At 45.1% G+C, this 22,929-nt stretch overlaps 1 protein-coding gene across 1 annotated transcript in view; it reads right to left on the bottom strand.

Moving 5' to 3' along the window:
* The window catches only part of LOC147422669 (Protein kinase superfamily protein), a 106,671-nt gene that overhangs the window by 9,150 nt on the left and 74,592 nt on the right, over positions 1 to 22,929 (bottom strand). The window contains exon 6 of the mRNA XM_086502424.1: positions 168 to 323. Within this exon, the coding sequence (XP_086358550.1) occupies positions 168 to 323 (156 nt within the window). The remainder of the gene's footprint in view (positions 1 to 167; positions 324 to 22,929) is intronic.

Here is a 22,929-nt window from a genome sequence, read left to right as displayed (position 1 = left end):
ATATGTGCCCCTATCTCAGTATTCCAAACAGAAGCCAAAACCTAGAGATTGAATTCTGCATCAAGAATACAGTGACTGTTCTGAAAGAGCTTGCCACCAAATTAGCAATGCAGCCTCTTGGACACTTTAGACTATCAAAATACTTGAAGTTAAAGACAATATATTACTAAAGAAGTGCGGCTGATTTGAGGATTGAGAAACTCCAATATGCGAGCAGCAATGTAAAGAAAATTGAGGTCTGCAGTCAAGATATCACCAACGCCTGGCTTTAAAACCTTAATAGCTACTTCTTTCATGCTTCCTCGTAATCTGGCAACATGTACCTGCATGAGGCCAGAACAGTCAGCCCAAGCTTACTCTCAAACAACACTTATAAAAAGAGCAAGAAACAGACCCCCTCTCTCGCTGTGAGTCACAAAGTAAACTGAAAGAGTAATGTTGCTATCTTGTGGCTCTGCTCCATAGACTATTAGCGTTTATCACCTCTTTGAATAGAGCTGCCCCGGTATCCCCTAGGGGCAGATCTCATGGTCACCCTGAAATGCATTTTGGCAGGGGTGAAACCTTCAAGCTCCTGCAATGTTTGGAGGTTTCATGAAACACTTTGTGAAACAACAAATTAAAACTTTGGCTCCAGAATTTGCCTACAAACTCAAATTTATTGCAATATCTTCGTTTTGGTTCAGTAAATGTCTAGTGGTGACATGTTTCAGGATGTAACTTCACATACTGGCATGAGTCTTGGGGCTGGGGGCAACCACTAGGGCAGTGGACAATAGTGGTTGGCATACATCCCCACCATAGAGATGATCTTCGACAATGGAGTATACACTTCCTGGGGCACAGTCGGAGGAAGCTTCTGCGTTCTCTCCTCAGGGCAGTTCTTTTGGTGTAGCGATACTTTTGGTGCAATCCCATCTGAGAAGTAATCATCCCCTGATGCAGCAGATCATCAGAGATAGAGGTGACCCAAAGCCTCTAGAGGGGATCCATAATACGCTGGCTTCCTTGGGGCCGATACCTCACACTTTCTTGTTCAGCCTTGTTGCCTGGAGAAGGTTCCTAAGCTCTTCCTACAAATGTTCCACCTGTGTATCACATTGGCGACATTGCCTAGACTCTACGTGATCATGGAAATTTGGTTCTGAGCAGAGCTCTGTGGGTTCATTCGCAGATTGAGGATGCTTTAGTGGGCATCATGTGTCACGTGCACACTGCAATTGCGCTACGCGGACAAGCTACTGCTACAGTCTAGCGTCAATCTTAGTTAGCTTAGGATCTAGCCTCGCATTTTGTGAGCCTCTAGAAGGACGAGCATGATCAGGCAGGTCATAGTTGTATACCCTCAGTTGCACAGTTAAGTCACTTAAGCATATAGGCATATGAACACTCACTTAAGTCATTTATTAATAAGTGACTTTGACATGGCATTTATTAAAAGTAGGTAGGGCAAATGGCTAAAAGACCTATAAATGCAACCCTTGGGTCACCAGAGTTAAATAGAGGAGCAGTGAAGGTGCCTCTCAGTACCGGCAGTACCAAGCACATGGTGTGCCAACCCACATCAGCGTTTTTCTCAGCCTATGCATCGGCGTTTTTCAGCCAGCAACCTCAGCATTTTTGCATCAGCATTTAGCCCAACCCTCCCCGTCGATCTCAGCCCCGTCATCATCAGATTCCCAGCGTTTTTGCATTCAGCCTGCTGGCGCCTTTGCATTCAGCCACAGCCTCGCCAGACAAGCACCTCTACCAAGCATTGCCGGCACCGTCGTCGCCACGGGAAGTTCAGATTTCAGCCAAAGACCAGGATTCAGTTTTCAGCCTTCAAGCATCACTAGCGTTTTCAGATTTCAGCCCATTAGCCTCAGCGTCGACATCATCGTCGTCGTCGTAGTACCCATTAGCACCTCAGCAACACCACAATACAAATACCCCTCGTCGTCGTCGTCGACGCAGTACCCCAGCATCTAGTACCCCTTGCGTGTTGGCTTGGCTCCTGCCTAGCTCAACGTAGGGATCATCACGACCTTCGTGTCCTTAGTACCTAAGTACCTTCAGTACCCTAAGTACCCCGCAGTACCAAGTACCAAGAACCCGCAGTACCCCTCTGTGTCACAAACTGGTGACGTGATTGTTGGCTGTCAGTACACACACACACACCCTCATGGTTACAATCCCGGATTGTTGACGTGGCACTGTCCGTACAGTCCCCCGCATTTCACGCTGAATACTGCTGACGTGGCCCGCCGTACGGATGCCCGCGTTTTGCGGCGCAATTTACGGAAGCTTCTGGCGGTTTTTAGGCTTGCTTTTGTTACCGCAATTGCTTTGGGGGGGGGGGGGGGGGGGGGGGGAGAGAGAGAGAGAGAGAGAGAGAGAGAGAGATTTTTTTTAAGTTTTTGCTTTTAAAAATGTTTTACGGCTTTTGCTTTATTGGCTCAAGAGAGCTTGAGAGAAAGAAGAAGCTTTTAATTTTCATTTTTGGGACTCTGCTTTTGGGGCATCCCTTGTAACCTTTAAATATTGGGCAGGCCTCCCACTTCCCAGAGCTTCTGGACGCAGAGTCTGAGAGTGAGAGCCTCCCACTCACTTGTACTTTTGCAACAGATTAATACAAAAAGAAATACCGAAAGGGGCATCAGTCTCTGGGGCCAACATCTCTAGGCACAGAACTCCGCCGGGCCAGTGTCGAATCAATTGTGAACTGTGAACTGTTTTGAAGTGATTTACTGTGGTGTCGCGGTAGATTCTCGACTTGGAATGTCCAAGTCTGTTACAGTGGTATCAGAGCACGGCTGATTTCTCTTCTACGGGAAATCCGATCCTTTTTACACGGCATTATGGCTTCAGGCAGAGATCAGTCGACTTCCTCTGCATCCGGAGATGCGGGAAGAGATCACAATGAAGATTCACGCGAGGAGTATGGCCCGCCTCGGCCTACTCAGGCGGAGATCGAAGAGATGGAGCGTCGACGATTGATTGGCGATCCAACAAAGATGATGCTTAATTTTGCGAAGAAACCGAAATTTGCAAAATATACAAGTCAGACTTCTTTCGATGAGGTGCACTCACAGTGGCGGCAGACCATAGAACCACCCCTCAAACGGGCCCTGAAGAAACCTCCTACTTTGAGGATGTACACAGAGCAAGAATTAGAAGAGGTGGTTGATGCACGAATTGCTCAGCTTTTTGACGCGCAGAACAAAGCTAAAAAGCACGACAAAAAGCAGAAGAAAGGCACTGACATCCCGAGGTGTCACGTGACACATCCAACCCTATGTGTCCGTGGACAAGCTACTTCATAACAAGGGTTCCGTCAGTCCAATCAGTCTAGATTAGAAGTGTTCTCGCACTTTTGTGTGTCTGTTCGTAGACTGTGCATGCACAGGCACTTAGTATAGATGCATATCCTCCGGTTGCACACAGCATGATCATAAGCATTCCCATCAAAATCCATCAGAATCCTTCAGGGGAATTTTCCAGTGCATTTAACCTATTTTCCCTATTTTTGACACTTTTCACTTATTATTTTAAGTGACTTTTGTTGGGAACTGAGTAGGGCAAATTGGGTAAGATAATATATAAGCAAACCAAGGCTAGCACTATTTGGCAAAAGAGAAGGAGAACACAGGCCGCAGGCAATAGGTTCCCCCTCTCTCTCTCAGCAAGATCCCCCCTTTGGTGGCGTTTTCCCTCCAAGCAAGACATCCCATCCTCTAGCGTTTTCATCGCATCGCCATGGTCCTCCCCTTGGCTAGAGTTTTTCAGCAGATACTCATCGCCATTAGGACCCCCACAGTAGCGTTTTCAGCAGGGCTCCAGCGCCGCAAGTTTCCCCCCTTTGCTGGCGTTTTTCAGCATATCATGATCGCCCACATCCCTGGCGTTTTGACCAGTGCATAGCCGCAGATTTTCAGCGTTTTGACAGCCCTCAACCAGCGATTTCAGCAAGTAGAATTCAGCCCACAGCAGCGTTTTTGGTCCCAACAGAATTCAGCCATTAGCATTTTTTGGACAGCAGATAAAGAGCATCAGATTTCAGCCATAACATCGGTCTCGTCATCCCCATCGTCGACATCGATCTAGCCTAGACTTGCATCAGTCACATGCATCCACGTTGTACCAGTTTGTGCAATCAATAGTAGACCACTCTCGCCAACAAGAGTGGGGCCTTCCGAGGAGGGTTTTACAACGTCTCTGGAGTCGTATTCTCTTCTCTCTCTATCTCTCAGTCTCATACACTTTCACGCACAGTGTCCATTCACTTTATTCGTATCCATTGCATTCTCTCGTTAAGAACGGAAGGCTCTCCCTTCCATAAGAATAAAAAGGAACCTTGAGCGCACTCATTTTGAGCAAACTTCAAACACTCACTGCGCTACATCTTACACGGGGTATTTGGGTCGTCAGTCTACATTTGAATCGGCAAGAAAGCAGAAAAAGTGTGTTCAATTTGAAGGAGTACCCAGTTCTTGTGCTTCTTCTTCTTCTTCTTACAGTTCTTCTAGCTCCTCTGACTCGAGCGAAGAAGACAAAAAAGGCAAAAAGCAAAGCTTCGGAAAGGGCAAGAAAAAGGCAAAGAAGCCTAAATCCCGCCCCGTGGTTGACAGTTCTACAGAGGACTCGTCTTCAGATAGTTCAGACTCTGACGACAGCAGCTTTCTGCAAAGAAGAAGAATTTTTATAAAGCCAACCAGTATGACTTTCTGGAAGATAAAAGCAAGAAAGTCCAAGAGTTTAAGGAAGGTGGACAGTCAATTAAACTTGACACGTTTTCTGGTTATAGAGATGCTTCGAAGGCTTTGTCTTTCATACAACAGTTTGACATAGCTTTCTCAGGAGAGCGTTACTCAGAGCACTCCAAGATTCAGAGAGCTACCTATTACTTCAAGGAAAATGCTCAAACTTGGTGGTCCACGTTTCTATTAAACAAGACAGCGCCAGTCAAATGGCTGAAATTTAAAAGGCTTTTAATTTCTTCTTGGCTGACTCAAGAGTATGAACGCGACATACAGACTCCTTGGAACCATCTTCAAATGACCAAGAAGGATACAATGGACGCTTATTGCGAGAGATTCTGGAGCTCTTTTCTACCCGCCTCTTCATTTAAGAAGATCTCGCTCAAGAACAGATTGAGCGGTTTACCTTGGGTCTTCCTACAGAGATCCGAGATCACTGCTTAGAACAAAAGTCAGCTTCCATTTAGGAACTGATGAGTCATGCGAAACTGGGTTTTGCCATTCACTCGGGCAGTTTGACCTACCCCTCATATGAAATCATAACGCAAAGGACCGAACAAACTTCGAAAAATGAAAGTAGAAAGAGGAAGAGAGACCCAAAAAAGAAAGAAAGAGATGCACGACCCAAGCTCACTCCTCAAGAGAGAGCTCTTTCCATCAAAGAGGGGAAGTGCTTTGGATGGGGGAAACTGGGCATATCTCCGCGAAGTGCCCTAACCAGGCACTGAATGAACAGGATGAAGAAAGGCCAAAAATTTTGAAAGCAATTGAGGGATGTGGCAGAAAAGGCGGATAAAAGCAAAACTGGTACCACATTGCGTGGGGCTTGAACCGAATCAAATGAATGAAAATACAAACTTTGCCGTTTATAGGGCAAAGGGAAAGATCAAGAAGCTCTTTTGAAGGAGCCAAGGCCAACTTCTTGAATTGGCGGCTCGATTTAGGATTACGCCTGACAGGCTTAGGCCACAGGCGGAGGTAGTTCGAGTGGCACCCGGACGGGATGTTGCCATTACACCGATCATTGGCAAACTTCGTTTGCAATGACAGGGGTGTTTAAGGCACGAGGATTTCTACGTAATTTTCTTAGGAGATTGTGACGTCCTACTTGAGATCCCTTGGTACCACAAGAACAATGCCGTGGTTGACTTCCGGGCCGAGAAAGCGACTTTGACAAATGAAGGGCTTAGAGATTGTACTTAATGAACTTCAGTTCTTTACTCACTTTTTTTTTTGAGAGAACTGAACAATGAATGAAGGTCGAATATGTCTTGACCTGAACAAAGAACGCCAAGATTTTCTCCACACTCATGCCAATTGCTTTTTTTAGAGGGCCTGCCAGGCGAGGTGCGACCAGCTCATCCTAAGGATCATACCATTGATCTGATACTTGGAATCACACCACCGAACCAACCACCTTACCGTGTGAGCCGAGCCCAGAATATACCTGTTCAGGACATATTGTCTCAACGGCAGGAGTGCAGATGGACCCGGCCAAGATAGAGACTATCCATGATTGGCCCGATTTGAAGAATGTCCATTAAGTTGAAAGCTTCTTTGGCTTGTTCTTACTACCGGAAGCTCATCAGAGAGTTTACAGAGGTTGTTTACTCCTTTGCGTATGTTGACGCAAAAAGGAATCCCTTTTTTCGCGGGGATCCACAGAAGTGCCTACCTTTCAAGAATTGAAACAAAATGACTACAAAACCAGTTTTAACTTTGCCAGATTTGCAGAAGTCGTTTCAAGTATATTGTAATACTTGTGGTCGTAGTCTGGATGTGGCCTTAATGCAAGAAGGTCAATGTCATTGCCTATGAGAGCCGATTGTTTTCAAGGCCGGAATTGATAGTACAGATATGTGAGAAAGAGCTTTTGGCGATTATCCATGCTCTTACTCAGTGGCGACATTACCTACTCGGAGCCGATTTTATGGTTTTCACAGATGGTTGGAGTTTACGCTACTTCTTGTCACAAAAGCAGCTATCGGAAAAGCAGATGCGGTGGGCAAACATCTTATCACAGTTTTACTTCCAGATTGTCCATGTACAGGGACAGAAGAAATTGAAATGCTTATGATCATGCTGTGTGCAACCAGAGGATATGCATCTACACTATGTGCCTGGGCATGCACGGTCTGCGAACAGACTCACAAAAGTGTTAGAACACTTGCTAAGCTAATCTAGACTGACTGGACTGACGGAACCCTTGTTATGAAGTAGCTTGTCCACGGACACGTAGGGTTGGATGTGTCACGTGACATCTCCTCCTTTTTAAAGTGAGGTACTAGGACCGAGCTGCATGGCTTCCTTGTAGTCTACCAACAACTCCGGATAGTCTTTGAAAAACTCTTCGTCAACCCACACCACTTCATGGGTTCCTCGATCCTTGAACTTCAAAAGTTATTGTCTCACTAGCTTCTTCGAACCCTGTCGAAACCAATGCAACACTTGCTCCGGCTCTATGACTTCAGCTTCATCGATGATCTCCGGTTCTTCTTCCGAAATGTCCTTTGGAGGTGTTCTGTCACAAAACGGGAGCGTACAAGAGCACTTAGAAATCTGAAAAATAATATACTTTGCAAAAGGGAGAGAAGTGAGAAGATCGACACAGTATTGGGGACCAGAAGATGGGCTGGTCCCCCCCCCCGTTAAGAGTATTCTTTATTCAAGGAGAATTCTTATACAAGCACGAGAACCCGAGGAAACCCCTCCGTTCTGTAATCTTAGACCCGAAGGTCGTGCTTTCTCGAAAAGGGCTAGGGCACAAGGCCGTTCCTTCCCGTAAGGGCTTAGGTGCGAAGCCGTTCTTTCCCGCAAGGGACTTAGGCGTAAAGTCGTACTTTCTCGTAAGGGACTTAGGCGTAAAGCTGTACTTTCCCGTAAGACGGGAGATTCCTGCAAAACAAACCACACAAAGCAACAATTCTCAATGCGTATCAGCACCTTGTACCTGTCGCTCCTTGCTCGGAGAATCGAACTCCGTACTCAGTTGTCACGCGAACACTTGCAATTTCCGTCGCAAGTCTCTGCTCCAGAATCCTAGCGCTTGCACTTTCTGCTGCTTCCCGCTTTGTCCCCTAACTGGAACGCTAGCTACCCTTTTATAGGGTCTGGCACCCGGCGGGAATAGAGTCTAAAAAGCAGAACTGGGCACTCCCTAGAGAGAGGAGAGAGAGAGAGATCGCAAAATCACCCCCCCCCCCTGCGTAGCTTTTTTAGCGCTGCCTTTTTTTTTTTTTTTTGAGGGACTTGCTTTATTTTATTAATAAAGGCCTGGTCACTTAAAAGTGACCGGCCACTTTAATGGTCACTTAAAAGTGACCGGCCACTTTAATAAAATAAAGTGTGAACCTGTTCAAACTTTAAAAACTCACTTAGCTAATGAAAACAATGCTACACGGACACATTCCAGGCATCCCCGGGTGCAGGACACGACACAGATGCAATGCAGACACAGACTCCTCGCAGGAAAACATCTGTCCTCCCACGACTGTTCTTGCTTTTCGTAAAAAGCTTCATTGAACCCATCTTTATTCTTGTGCTTGCGTTCTTACGCGTATTTTCTTACTCAGTTCGGATTTCCTCCTTAGGCTACGGGATGCCCCCTTACTGATGCACCCGTCACCCATCATGGGACGCATCAGGGGCACTCGTAACCCGGCCCTTTCCACCGAACTTACGGAAAATCCTTCGCGATGTTTACCGTCACCCATCAAATGACACATCAGAGTTTGTCCGTTCTTGATGGCAGTTCCTGTAGCTACAATCTTTTAACAGTTCTTAGTGCACATAATAAAATATCCTAAAAAAAGAGATTAATCATTAAAAATAAGAAAATAGTCCAATTAGCAACATCCCTCTGGCTTCTAAACAGTTGACCTCAACTGTAATGCTTGGACATATACATCCAGTATCTCGGGATAAGTTGCTAATTCCTCCTGCGTCATCCACTGAGCATCTAGATTCGAGTAGTTCTTAAAGTTAATAAAATACTTCCGTGTTATCTTTCCGGATTTGAGAGACCGCTCTTGATGACTTACTATCTGCTCCGGTTGGAGTATTTCTTCTGTTTCCTCAACCTCAGGAGGTTCCTTAGCACTAGGCTGGCTTGGAGGCAGTCCCACATACGGCCGGAGTAAACTGACATGGAAAGCATTATGGATCTTCCAATTAGGCGGTAGCTCTAATCAGAAGGTGACATCATTCACTCGCTCAGTGATCTTAAACGGCCCATAATAACGGGTAGAAAGTTTTACCACTTTCCCCTATGAGACGCTTGTTTCTTAAGTCTTGCCTTCTCAAACTTGAGTAAGACTAACTGTCCTATTGTTAAGTCGAGATTCCTCCTGTGCTTGTCTGCAGCTTTCTTATGCTTTTCCTGAGAGCGTAGAATAGCTCTCCTAACTTGCCCGTAGGCTGTGTCCAAATCCCGGACAAATTCATCTGCTGCAAACATCTTATCCTTAGTTAAAAGGATGGGTGGAAGCAAAGGCTTACCATAGAGATTCTAAAAAGGTGCTTTCCCCGTCGATGAGTGTATGGTATTGTTATATGGATACTCGACAAGAGGCAAATATTTCTCCCAGTCAGATTGCCGGCCTGTTCAATCCAAAAAGGGCGGTAGCCTTTACTTTAAACCTTGATTTAGCTTTCACCCATTTAATTTGTCGTCCACTTTACCTGTACTTTCAAGACACAACAAAGGGGAGAGGGATACAGGCTGCTAGATTGCACCTGTATGAGTAGACCGACACCAGATTGGCCCCTAACTTAGGCGCCCCTTTCGGTATTTCTTTATTGTTCAAAAGAGGGAATAAACGTTGTGGATCCCTACAAGCTGCCCCGCACACACTTGGCTGAATTTCAACTGTTCCGGCCCGATTTCGGCAGCATAACTGTACTAGGACCCTTCACAGCCAGTATTCCCACGCATTGACTGACTTCCCCGACGCATACGGACACTTTGCAAAACCTGGTGAGAATCTGCAGCACGCTGAATTCTCCGTTTTCAGCCCCGAAAATGCGCCAGATCACCTGTACAGCGGTCCCCTCGCGTCCCCGAACCTCCCGGGGGTATTAGGGACCGTTTAGGGCCAAAACCCTAAACCTGCAAAAATACACAGCAGGCTGTAATTCACTGTTTCGGGCTCCGTTTCGCGTGCCGGTCGCATCCGTAGCAAGTCCTCGAGCTCCCGCACCTGTTGGGCTACTTGCCCTTTGATTCGGACGAGATTCCTCGCGTGAAACCTCTCCGAATTCACCTCTACCTGCGGGGGATTAGCCGCTAGCTAATCCAGTACCTGTGCAAGAGGCTCTTGCCTCGGCAATCACGCATGAACCCACACAACTGTACATTGGTCAAATGAAAAGCCCACTAGAGGGGAATAACATACTGCCATAGGGGAGAGAGAGGGCCGTGCGTAGCGTGCAGGGCATCACTCCTGGCACCGCACTGTACATAGGAGGGAAAGCAAGCACTCCATAGCTCTTAACCTATGACAAAATCTGAAAATGAGCCTCTCCCAGCTTAAAATTCAGCGCCCCCTTCTCTTGCATGAGGAAAGTGCACCAGAAGGTGCCACTTGGCACATTTATAAGCATTTTCCCGTTTCGGGGTTGCCACCTAAAAGTCTCCCAACCGGTTGCCCAAGTGACTTCACGGCAGAGTAAGAAAATGTTCCCCTTGTCATTCCGGAGGTAATGACGCAAACACATTTTCAGGTCCCAAAATAGCAGTTCCCTAAATTTTAGGAGATACTGCCATTGTATCTTTCTAGGTCATCCGATCCTCTTTGTACACTGCAGCCACACCCAAAACTGAAATGTAGCCTCTGTAGCAAAGGATTCGCTTTAGCTAGTCAATGACCCCACTTAGCTAACCATAGTCCTTGTCCAACCTTAGTGCTCTCTTGCCCTCAGGCCTGGACTCCCTCTGGACAGTTCCACACTAGCTATGCAATGCAGGGCAGTTAGATTTCCCGAGGGGTGTTTCCAAAAAGTGAAAGTAAATAGATAACAAGAAAGAAATCAACAAAAAGGATAGATAGTAGTCACACGCTGGTGACATACCCCCCTCTTGAAATCTCAAACGTCCTCGTTTGCATCTATGTCGTGCATGCTTATAGTCAACACTGATGCATTCAACACCTGTCGACACATGTACGACACATACATGCTCATTGTCAACCCTGGTGTATTCAACACCTCGTCGACACATATATTGCGTGCGTGTGAACCTTGTCCCAATGACATAGTGGTAACTTCGCACTCTGCCATTGCTTTCAGTCACTAACTTTCCAATGACAAAATGGTAGCTACACATTTTGCCACTGTCTTATAGTACACGTTGGATCCCGTAACACTTTCGAGCATACCCAAACCGACAGTTTAAGAATGCAGTTACACATGTACACATTTAATAGAAGCAATTATTGTATCCTTGACAAACTGACAAGAAATACTCACTTCTATAGCACTAACGAATCTTTTGGACATTCCATAAGAGCAATTGCCAAACTGACCATCTGTACAGCTCTAACATTCATGTAACAGGTATTTCATTTGAGCTCACTTTAAATACCATGTACATCATTTGTTTCAGAAGCCATTGTCACACTGACAATCCATGTAGCTTTGAAACTCAAGGGGTCAAGGTAGGTTGCAAATGGAAGGCTTCAAGGTAAAGTGATAACACAGTTGGTGACTCTGCAAGTTCACCTTCTTCCATCCACTTAGCATCCATTGGTGGATAGTTTCTGAACTTTACCAAGTAACGCCTAGCAACCTTGCCTTTCACTTTCCTTTCTTTGTGTGCCAAAATCTGTTCAGGGACCAAGATCTCGTCAAGTTCCTCGACCTCCGGCTGATCTTTAGCTGGCATATCTTCTGGCACATCACCCACATAGGGTCTGAGAAGACTCACATGAAACACATTGTGAATCTTCCAACTGTCAGGCAATTTCAGCCTATATGCAACATCACTGATTATGTCGCACACTTGAAAAGGCCCATAGTAACGCATGCTGAGCTTTGGAAACAGTCTTTCCTTGCCCTTCATCTTCTTTAACCTTGCCTTTTCAAAGCGCAAAAGCACCCAATCACCAAGTGAATATACCACTTCACGACGGTGACGATCAGCTGCTTTCTTTTGCTTTGCCTGAGTCTTTTCCAAGGCCACTTTGACCTTCTTGTACATTTCATCCATGTCCTGAACATACTTATCTGCTTCAAATATCTTGTCCTTTGTATGCAGTATGGGAGGAACTTTCTTGTCACCTTCAACTATCTCAAAAGGTGCCTTGCCAGTTGATCAATGCATTGTATTATTGTATGCATACTCCACCAATGGAAAATACTGCTCCCACTTTCCTTTATGCTCTGACACATAGCACTTCAGCAGATCTAGGACAGTAGAATTTGCCTCTTCTGACTGCCCATCTGTTTGAGGATGAAATGACGAAGAGAATTTGAGCGTGGTGCCCATATTCTCAAACAAGCCTCTCCAAAACAAACTTGTCATGCGTGGATCACGGTCGCTAACAATCGACTGTGGCATGCCATGATACTTGAAAATATTGCTCATAAACAAGCGTGCCATCTGATCTGGCTTTATCTTCTTCCTGACAGGAATAAAATGAGCCTGTTTGCTGAATCTGCAAATAATGGTCCAAATACCATCGTTTCCTGTCTGCGTTCTTGGAAGATCAAAGATAAAATCCATAGCAATACTTTCCCATGGTTTATCTGGAATAGGTAGTGGTTGCAATAACCCTGGTGCCTTTTGCCTGTCAAACTTGACCTGCTGGCAAATTAGGCATTCTCGCACAAAGGCATCTACATCTCTTCTCAATGTAGGCCAGTAGAAGAATGTCTCAACCGCTTTAACTGTAGCATCGATACCACGATGCCCTGCATACGGTGGGACATGACACTCTTCTATAACTTTGCGTCGCAATGGCTTTGTGACACACAATCTGCCATGCATCATCATGAACCCATCTTTGAGAAGGTAGTGTTCATGACGTTGTCCATCGATTAGCTGCTCGAAAACCCTTGCAAAATCTTCATCATTTGCATACTGTTCTCTCATATCCTCAAGTTCATGATGATAAGGAATTGACACAGCTGAAATTTGTGGCTTCCGACAAGGCATCAGCCACAACGTTCTTCTTGCCTTCCACATGCACAATCTGAAAATGGAACATGGACAAAATATTTGCCCATCGCATATGCTTCTCAGATAACTTTGTCTGTGTCAAGAAGTATCGCAAGGTCTGATGGTCCATTTGGACAACGAAATCTGCACCTAGCAGGTAGTGTTTCCAACCTAAGAGCGCATGAATCACAGCCAGTAACTCTTTCTCATAGACCTGCCTGGTTATCTCTGGCCCTTGCAAAATTCTGCTCTCATAGGCTACTACCCTGTCATCTTGCATTAGCACTGCACCAATGCTACTACCACAGGCGTCACACTGGACCACAAATGACTTCCTAAGATCTGGCAACACAATGACTGGATCCGAAGTCATCTTTTCCTTTAAGAGATTAAAAAGCTGAAATCTCTTTCTGTGTCCATCTAAAGGTGACTGCCTTCTTTTGAAGAGCATGTAAAGGTGAAGCAATCTCAGCGAAATTTCGGATAAACCGTCTGTAATAGGAGCATAGTCCCAATAAACTTCGGACATCGTGCACCGTCTTCAAATCTAGCCATGACTTGATCGCTTCAACTTTTGCAGTATCCATTCTGACACCATCCTTTGAGGTAATGACGCAAACACATTTTCAGGTCCCAAAATAGCAGTTCCCTAAATTTTAGGAGATACTGCCATTGTATCTTTCTAGGTCATCCGATCCTCTTTGTACACTGTGGCCACATCCAGAACTGAAATGTAGCCTCTGTAGCAAAGGATACGCTTTGGCTAGTCAATGACCCCACTTAGCTAACCATAGTCCTTGTCCAACCTTAGTGCTCTCTTGCCCTCAGGCCTGGACTCCCTCTGGACAGTTCCACACTAACTATGCAATGCAGGGCAGTTAGATTTCCCGAAGGGTGTTTCCAAAAAGTGAAAGTAAATATATAATAAGAAAGAAATCAACAAAAAGGATAGATAGTAGTCACACGCTGGTGACAGGTGCCATCAAAAATGATTCGCGGTCCTTGTACTCGCCAATCCGAAGATTGAGCTGTCCTTGCACGGGAGTTGCATTGGTTGTCAACCCCTCAAATGCCGATCCGGATGTAACCGGTGTGCCAAGCTGAGCCGGTGTGAGGCACAAACGTTCCGCAGTATCCAGGGAGATGAAGTTATCCGTGGATCCTGGATCATAAAGAATCAGTACTCGGTGGTTGTTCAAAGACCCCCAACCCTTCAGGAGTTGACGCTTCCCTTTCTCCGTTTCTGTGTTTCCTTGAACATCAGGAATTGAGTTCGAGCTTGGCGGTGCGGGTTCCTTCCTTGCTTTTTCTTGCCTTGTAGAGGCTTGTTCTTGCCGTTGCTGCTTTAGCGGGCAATCCGGTTTCATATGTCCTTTCTCGCCACAGTAGAAGCATCTTCCTTCCTCTCTGAAAGTTTGAAGTTGAGTAGGAGAAAGATACTTAGTTCGCTTGCCATTGCCCTCTGGCTTCTTAGAGTGATCATCGTCCCTAGATGGAGGACGTTTTCTTCCTTGGCCTCCTTGGTCATCATAGACCCATCTTTGTCTTGCACGATAAGTGCTATGCTCCACATTTCTGGGTGTCCCGGTTGAGTGCAAATCCTCAGCAATGATTGCTGACTCCATCATCCTCTGAAGAGTATCATGCGGATACACTTTCATACTCTTTCGAAGCTGTGGTTGAAGACCCGCTTCGAACTTTCGTTTCTTTTCCTCGTCGGCAATCTTCATGAAGGGAGTGACCTTCAGAAGAACCGACCAATACTTGTCCACATAAGTCGTTACTCTTTCATGTTCCTTCTGGGCAAGCCAGTCCCATTCCTTCCGTATGTCCTACTCGAAGTCAGGTGGAAGAAATTGTTCATAAAATTCAGATTTGAAGCTCTCCCAAGTTCTGGCCTGAGAACCTTCCAGAATCTTGGCTAGCCACCAATTACTTGCCATTTCCTTGAGGTGCACGCGTAATTCTGTGAAGTGCCCATTGGTAAAGGCGATTTCAAACAGTCTGATGAAGGACAATGCTTTGGAGATGTCTCTCCGTCCGTTGTAGGTTTCGAACTTGATGTCCTTGTCGCCCGATTTGAAGACTCTCATGCGATGTTGAGACTTGCGACCATGCTTCTTGAATCGAGGCTTATCTTTAGGTTGATGTAAGGTAGTAGTAGTAGCGTCTTCCTTCTTCTAACGAGATGATCGAGAAGTGGAAGTATAATCAAGAGAATAGGATGGAGATGAGATAGAGATGTCCTTGCTCTCGTCTAGCAGAGAGAGCGCTTTTTCCTGGCCTTTCCGTGAAGCAGGCCGTTCATTCCGATACGAAGATCCTTTGTGCACCTCGGCACGTTCTTCTTCTGTTGCCTCCTATGGTCTCAAGCCAACAGTGTTGTCTGGATGCTTGGCTGCATCAGTTCCATTCGTTTTCTTCATTCCGCCCAAAAGCTTTTGGACGTCTGGCAACAGTAAGATTTGTTGCAAATCCGCAAGCTGAGCTTGCACTTGTTGAAGCTCCTCTTCAACGCTTCTCCCTTTGTCACGTGACACATCCCAACCCTATGTGTCCGTGGACAAGCTACACCACAGCAGGGTTCAGTCAGTTCAGTCAAGTATAGATTAGCAGTGATCTGGTACTTTTGTGAGTCTATTCGTAGACCGTGCATGCCCAGTCACTTAGCATAGATGCATATCCTCCGGTTGCACACAGCATGATCATCGGAATTCCCACCAGAATCCATTAGCATCAGTTAGGGGAATTTTCCAGTGCATTTAGCCTATTTTCCTATTTATTGGGATTTTCACTTATTATTTTTAAGCGACTTTCCAACAAAAGTAGGTAGGGCAATTTTGCTAAGTTAATATATAAGCAAACCAAAGTTCACACCAAATGGCAGAAGAGGCAGCAGGAGCTTCCCGCTCAACAGGCAACTTCTCAGCAGTACCCCCCAGCACCCCCAGCCTTTGGATCCCCATCCTCGCCGGGCAAGTCCCCATCTCTGGCGTTTTTCCAGATCCAGCCATCGCCATCCATGTCCTCCATTGCTTGGCGTTTTTAACCCTCAGCAGCAGATCCAGCACCATTGCAGATCTAGCGTTTTTTCAGCATCAGCAAAAACGCCAGCAAGACAGATTCCCTTCAGCGTTTTTGTTCAAGTTTTCGGACCCTTCTAGACCAGCGTTTTCAGCATTGTCGCACCTGCTGTGGCAGCGTTTTCCAGCCAAGGAGTTCTCCTCAAAAACGCAGCCTAAAGAGCAGCAGCATCAGCGTTTTTTCAGCAGATACCTCAGCGTTTTGCCCTTATCATTTCAGCCCGACAAAACAGTCATTTTCAGCCTTAAGACAGCAGTAGAAAACAGTCATTTTCAGCCATGAAATCCGCATGAAAACAGCCATTTCCAGCACCAAGAAGACCACCGAATTCAGCCTTAGAAGATCACAGATTTCAGCCTTAGTCGTCGTCGTCGTCGTCGTTGTCGTCGTCATCGTCATCGTCACCGTCGTCGTCATCGGCATAGTCCATTGCATACGCGTTGTACACCTATGTGCAATCAAAGTAGACCACTCTCGCCGACGAGAGTGGGGCCTTCGGAGGAGGGTTTTACAACCCCTCGGTGTCGTATCTCTTCTCTCTCCTTCTCTCAGTCTCATTCACTTGCACACACAATATCCACTCACTTTGTTCATGATCATAGCACTCTCCACAAGACGGAAAGCTCTCTCTTTCCCTAAGAGCTAAAAGGAACCTTGAGCAATAAAGATCACTAATCTTGAGAAAATACAACATTTATTCCGCTGCACCTAACACCCTTGGCCCGACATGGTTCTTCCCGTTCTTCCCGGAATCGTCCTTCTTTGCAGAGAAAGAGAGGAGTCCGAGCTCTGATACCACTGTCACAAAACGGGAGCGTACACAAGCACTTAGAAATCTGAAAAATAATATACTTTGCAAAAGGGAAAGAAGTGAGAAGATCGACACAGTATTGGGGACCAGAAGATGGGCTGGTCCCCCCCCCGCCCGTTAAGAGTATTCTTTATTCAGGGAGAATTCTTATACAAGCACGAGAACCCGAGGAAACCCCTCCGTTCTCTAATCTTAGACCCGAAGGTCGTGCTTTCCCGAAAAGGGCTTGGGCACAAGGCCGTTCCTTCCCGTAAGGGCTTAGGTGCGAAGCCGTTCTTTCCCGCAAGGGACTTAGGCGTAAAGCCTTTCCCGTAAGGGACTTAGCGTAAAGCCGTACTTTCCCGTAAGACAGGAGATTCCTGCAAAACAAACCACACAAAGCAACAATTCTCAATGCGTATCAGCACCTTATACCTGTCGCTCCTTGCTCGGAGAATCGACCTCCGTACTCAGTCGTCACGCGAACACTTGCAATTTCCGTCGCCAGTCTCTGCTCCAGAATCCCAACGCTTGCACTTTCTGCTGCTTCCCGCTCTGTCCCCTAACTGGAACGCTGGCTACCCTTTTATAGGGTCTTGCACCCGGCGGGAATAGAGTCCAAAAAGCAGAACTGGGCGCTCCCTAGAGAGAGGAGAGAGAGAGAGATCGCAAAATCACCTCCCCCCCCCCCCCCCCGCGTAGCTTTTTTAGCGCTGCCTTTTTTTTTTTTTTTGAGGGACTTGCTTTATTTTATTAATAAAGGCCTGGTCACTTAAAAGTGACCGGCCACTTTAATAAAATAAAGTGTGAACCTGTTCAAACTTTAAAAACTCACTTAGCTAATGAAAACAATGCTACACGGACACATTCCAGGCGTCCCCGGGTGCAGAACACGACACAGATGCAATGCAGACACAGACTCCTCGCAGGAAAACATCTGTCCTCCCGCAACTGTTCTTGCTTTTCGTAAAAAGCTTCATTGAACCCATCTTTATTCTTGTGCTTGCGTTCTTACGCGTATTTTCTTACTCAGTTTGGATTTCCTCCTTAGGCTACGGGATGCCCCCTTACTGATGCACCCGTCACCCATCATGTGACGCATCAGGGGCACTCGTAACCCGGCCTTTTCCACTGAACTTACGGAAAATCCTTCGCGATATTTACCGTCACCCATCAAATGACACATCAAAGTTTGTCCGTTCTTGATGGCAGTTCCTGTAGCTACAATCTTTTAACAGTTCTTAGTGCACATAATAAAATATCCTAAAAAAGGAGATTAATCATTAAAAATAAGAAAATAGTCCAATTAGCAACATGTTCCCTGAAACACTTTCAATCAAGAAACATGGAAAACGTTGTGCATTGACCATGAGTTAGGCAATTGCAATTTCATTGAAACCTCATTTATCTTTTTAATGACTGGAAAAGGACCATACATACGAAAATACAAGTTGGGACACTTCTTTCCAACTTGCTTAAGACGTTGCTTCATGATTCTTAAATACACCCAATCTCCTTCCTTGATCGAAATATCCTGACGATGCTTGTTAGCCTGCCGTGAATAAGATTACTGAGCCTTGCTTAGCCGAAGCTTCACACTCTCAAAAATCTCATCCAATGACTGACTTTCAGCATTGGCATCAGGCATTTGACTGACCGAACGAGTCAAAAGTGATTGGAACGGACGGCCAAAAGCTGCCTCATACGAAGTCCGACCAATGACAGACGAAAAAGAGTCATTCAAAATAGCCTGAACCAATGGGAGATAGAGCTCCCACTGAGACTGTTGATCATGCATATATGACTTTAACACATCAAAAGCCAATTGATTGTAAATCTCTGTCTAACCATCTGCTTGTGGATAAAAAGCTGATGAAAAATTTAACTTAGTGCCAAGATTTTCAAAGAGTGCACGCCAAAAATTGGACGTGAACTTAACATCCCTATCTGAAACAATTAATTTTGGCAAACCACAGAGGGGGTACCAATGCTTAATGAACAATCGTGCTACATCTTGTGCAAGAACTGTGGCTTTACAAGGAATCAACATGCAAAACTTGCTGAAACGATCGACAATTGTCAAACATTGTGTGTTCCTTGAATGCAAACTTGGTGGAAGGTTAGTCACAAAATCCATGGAAATATCTTGAGAGGTCCATCGGGAATAGGCAGCGGAAGCAAGAGGCCTTGCTACTTACCCCGAGGAGCTTTTACCTTTTGACATATAGTGCACTGAGTGACATAACGAAACACATCCTTTCGCATTTTAGGCCAATAAAAGAAGCTTTAAATTTTTTCCAAATCAGTGTTCATTCCCCTGTGCCCACCCGTGAAAGAATCATGTGCATCATGCAATATGGTTGACCTGAGAGAGGGCAACACACATAAACTTGACGAAAATACAACAAACCATCACGAATGAGATAGTTGCTTGGCCCTTGGGAAGCAAGAGCTTGCAACCAATGCTTACCAAACTCGGAATGCGCATACTGATTCTTCATGTTGTCGAAAGACTCACCCTGAATAGAAAATGTGGATCTTGACTCAAGAGCCAAAATCTGTCCTTTGTGTCACACAAGGCTGGATCAAAACGTACGTACTGATCCGTTCCGTACTGTACGGACGTTATGTACAGATCCGTACCGTACGGAACGATCCGTACGGCTTTTTTTTTTTTTTGGGGGGGGGGTGTGTGGGAAGCCCGTACAATGCTGATCTAAAATAAAAATTCAAATCTCTTGCAATAGTTACACAGTATATGGTTGTCTTGTAAAACGTGTCTTTGAATGTCTTTATAAGTTGTCGGCTTCTCTCTTGTTTTTTATTGGAAATGTCTTAGAAAATTTAGTACTTTGCGGTTTTTTTACAAGAGTACGTATTTTCACGTACGTAACAAATTTTCCTGTACGGAACAACGCCACGTACAGTACGTTTGGTACCACCTTGGTGTCACAAAAATACAGAAGCGAAAACTGACTGTTAAATGCAATTTATATACTCAAGAGACTTTGGAGAGAAAGAGAGAAAGCTTGACACATCATTGGGGACCAGAAGATGGGTTGGTCCCCCCACCATAAAGAGAATATCTTTATTACTAAGGGAGAATTCTTTACAACCACAGGAACGGAGCAAAATCCCGTCCTCTAATTCTTTCTTGTCCTCCTTCTTCTGACTGAGAGAGTAGAAGAACTGCTCTCCTGACTACTAAGAGGATCTTTCCTCTTCTGTGAGATTTTGGGAAGCTCTCGTAGATGAGAGTCTATCTTCCACAAAACTCATCAGAAGCTCTCAAAAACGAGAGTCTATCTTTCGCTAACTATGTCTCTTCGGACATGATCATTCCTGCAGTCAACCCACGAAGGAAACATGCAAAACACACGCACACACGCTTGCTGTAATTATCTGCACATAACCAGAAATTGTTACCTGAGCGCGTTCCAATGCCGAAACGGAGGTCCTTTTCGCGACGGAAATGCTCCAAGCTTTGTGTGTGTGTATAGTAGGTAGAGAGGAATAGTTTCCTACTAAAGCTTTGTTGAAATTCACCCTAATACAGGTCATTAGGGGCTGAAAACAGAGAATTTGCAGCAGCTAGTACAGAGAGAAAAAGAGTTTTCTACTACTTTACGCGATGAAACTTCTCCCACAGCTGCCTATGACCGTGAGAGGCCTTGTTCTAGGTGAGGGTGCACAGAGGCTCCACATACACCACAAGGTGCTGCTCTCAAGCTTCAATGGAGAGCTTCACTGCGTAGAGGACGTTCAACTTAGGGGGGGTAGTGCACTGACAACCTGGCAAGAGGGGGAGGGGCTGCTCTCTTATAGCCTCCCAAAAGAGGGGGCGCTAGCATGAAAAGAGGGAGTGAGAGAGAGAGAGAGAGAGATTGCATGGTAAAGTGTGCCAAGTGGCACACTTACTTTAAAATTTAAAAACCATTCAAATTTTGACTTTAAAAATCCTATGCTAGTTAATGAAATGTGCAATTAAGTGCACAACTGCACACATAGATGCAACCAATTAAATTGTTAGCTGCTCCCCAACGCAATGTCGTACCGACACTGCTCTGGCATTACCTGTTCGCACTTCCGGCCATTTGGTCCAGCGCAAATCATTTAAGAATACTTTAACTAACTTATCCTAAGGCTGTAAAATAATAAGGCCTTAGGGTTATTATTCTAAGGACCCCATCTCATTCCTGTGCTTTCACTAGCGCGCATAATTTTCTCAGCCTGAAATCTGAGGCTACTATCTACCCCTTCATTGAAGACCCGATTTCCCAATAGCTAGGGCTTCAAGGTATTTTCTGCTAGGGTCTCCCTTAGGTGCACTGGCCCAAACTTGGGCGCACCTGAGACCCCAGAACTGCTAAATCTATTCTGATGTGCACACAACTAATTAGATAATTCTTTTCTCGTAAATAAATTAATTATTTAGAAAGTCTGACTTAGTTACATCCCTCTTGGTTCTAAACGGTTGACCTCAACTGTAGAGCGTCAACATAACTGTGCAAGATGTCTGGGTAGTCCTTAAGATCGGACTCAGTCATCCACTTTGCATCTAAAGGAGTGTAATTCTTGAACTTGACTAAATACTTTCGATGTAGACTCCCCAACTTGATTTGTCTCTCCGAGTGGTTGATTATCTGTTCAGGTTGAAGGATTTCCTCAGTCTCTTCGACTTCTGGAGGATCTTCTTGTACTGGCGCCACTGGAGGAGGTCCAACATATGGTCGGAGGAGACTTACATGAAAAGCATTATGGATGCGCCAATGAGAAGGCAAATCCAATCTCAAAGTCACGTCATTGACTTTATCTGTAATTTTGAAAGGGCCGTAAAATCTATGGGAAAGTTTGACAACTTTCCCTTTGCCGACCCGCTTTTTCAATCTAGCTTTCTCAAACCAAAGCAGGACATATTGTCCTTTTTCAAGATTCAGATTCATTCTGTGCTTGTCTGCTTTTCTCTTATGTTGCTCTTGAGTACGAAGAATCGCTTGCTTTACTTGTTGATGGGCAATATCAATATTGCGCACAAATTCATCTGCGGCGAAGATGTTTTCTTTGGTCACCATAATAGGAAGTAAGAGTGGCTTCCCATAAATAATTTCGAAGGGAGCTTTACCAGCTGAGGAATGTATGGTATTATTATACGCAAACTCAACGATTGGTAAGTATTGTTCCCATTCGGATTGTCGTTCCGAAACATAGCACTTGAGGAGATCTAAAACAGTGGCATTAGCGATTTCGCTTTGACCAATCTGTTTGAGGATGATAAGCTGATGAAAAGTCAAGCTTAGTTCCCAAGTTTTCAAACAATGCCTGCCAAAATAGACTAGTCATGCGGGGATCTCTATTGCTGACAATAGTCTTTGGCAATCCATGGTGTTTAAAAATCTGAGCTAGAAATATTCTAACCATGTGATCAGCTTTGATCGTCTTCTTTACTGGAAGAAAATTTGCTTGCTTACTGAATCTGTCTACTATAGTCCAGATTGCATCATTTCCATTCTTGGATCGAGGAAGATCCATAATAAAACCATGGCAATACTTTCCCATGGCGTGTTAGGCACAAGGAGCGGCTAAAGCTTGCCATAAACTTTATGTCTATCATATTTTACTTTTTGGCAGACTAAACACTCTCGTACATGTTTTTCAATGTCCGCACGGAGTGTTGGCCAAAAGAAATACCTTTCGAGGGCACTAGTGGTGGAAGCAATTCCCCGATGCCCGGCATAAGGAGAATTATGTGCTTCATCCATCACCTTCTGTCGTAAGGGCTGAGCTATGCATATTGCTTGTTGACGATAGAGTGTATTATCCCTGATGGAATAAGGTGGCTTTGAGTGACCAGCTTGAAGATCTGCCCAAATTGTGGCGAAGTCTGGATCTTGAGGATACATCTCGCTGAGCGATTCTAGTTCCTCATGATAAATTGTTGTTAGTGCATTGATCTTTGGACGCCTGGAGAGAGCATCTGTAACTGCATTCTTCGTTCCAGAAGTATGTAAAATCTGAAAATGGAACATTGAAAGAAAGTTGGCCCATCTCATTTGCTTTTCTGATAACTTTCTCTGTGTGAGAAAGTAGCGAAGACTTTGATAATCTGTCTTGATAATAAAATCAGCTCCTAATAGATAGTGTTTCCAAATGGAAAGAGCATG

This window comes from Adiantum capillus-veneris, chromosome 27, assembly GCF_014529385.1.
Source record: "Adiantum capillus-veneris isolate H3 chromosome 27, ASM1452938v2, whole genome shotgun sequence".
NCBI lineage: Eukaryota > Viridiplantae > Streptophyta > Polypodiopsida > Polypodiales > Pteridaceae > Adiantum > Adiantum capillus-veneris.
Note: the sequence above shows the minus strand (reverse complement) of the source record. Positions and strands in the feature narration are given on the sequence as shown.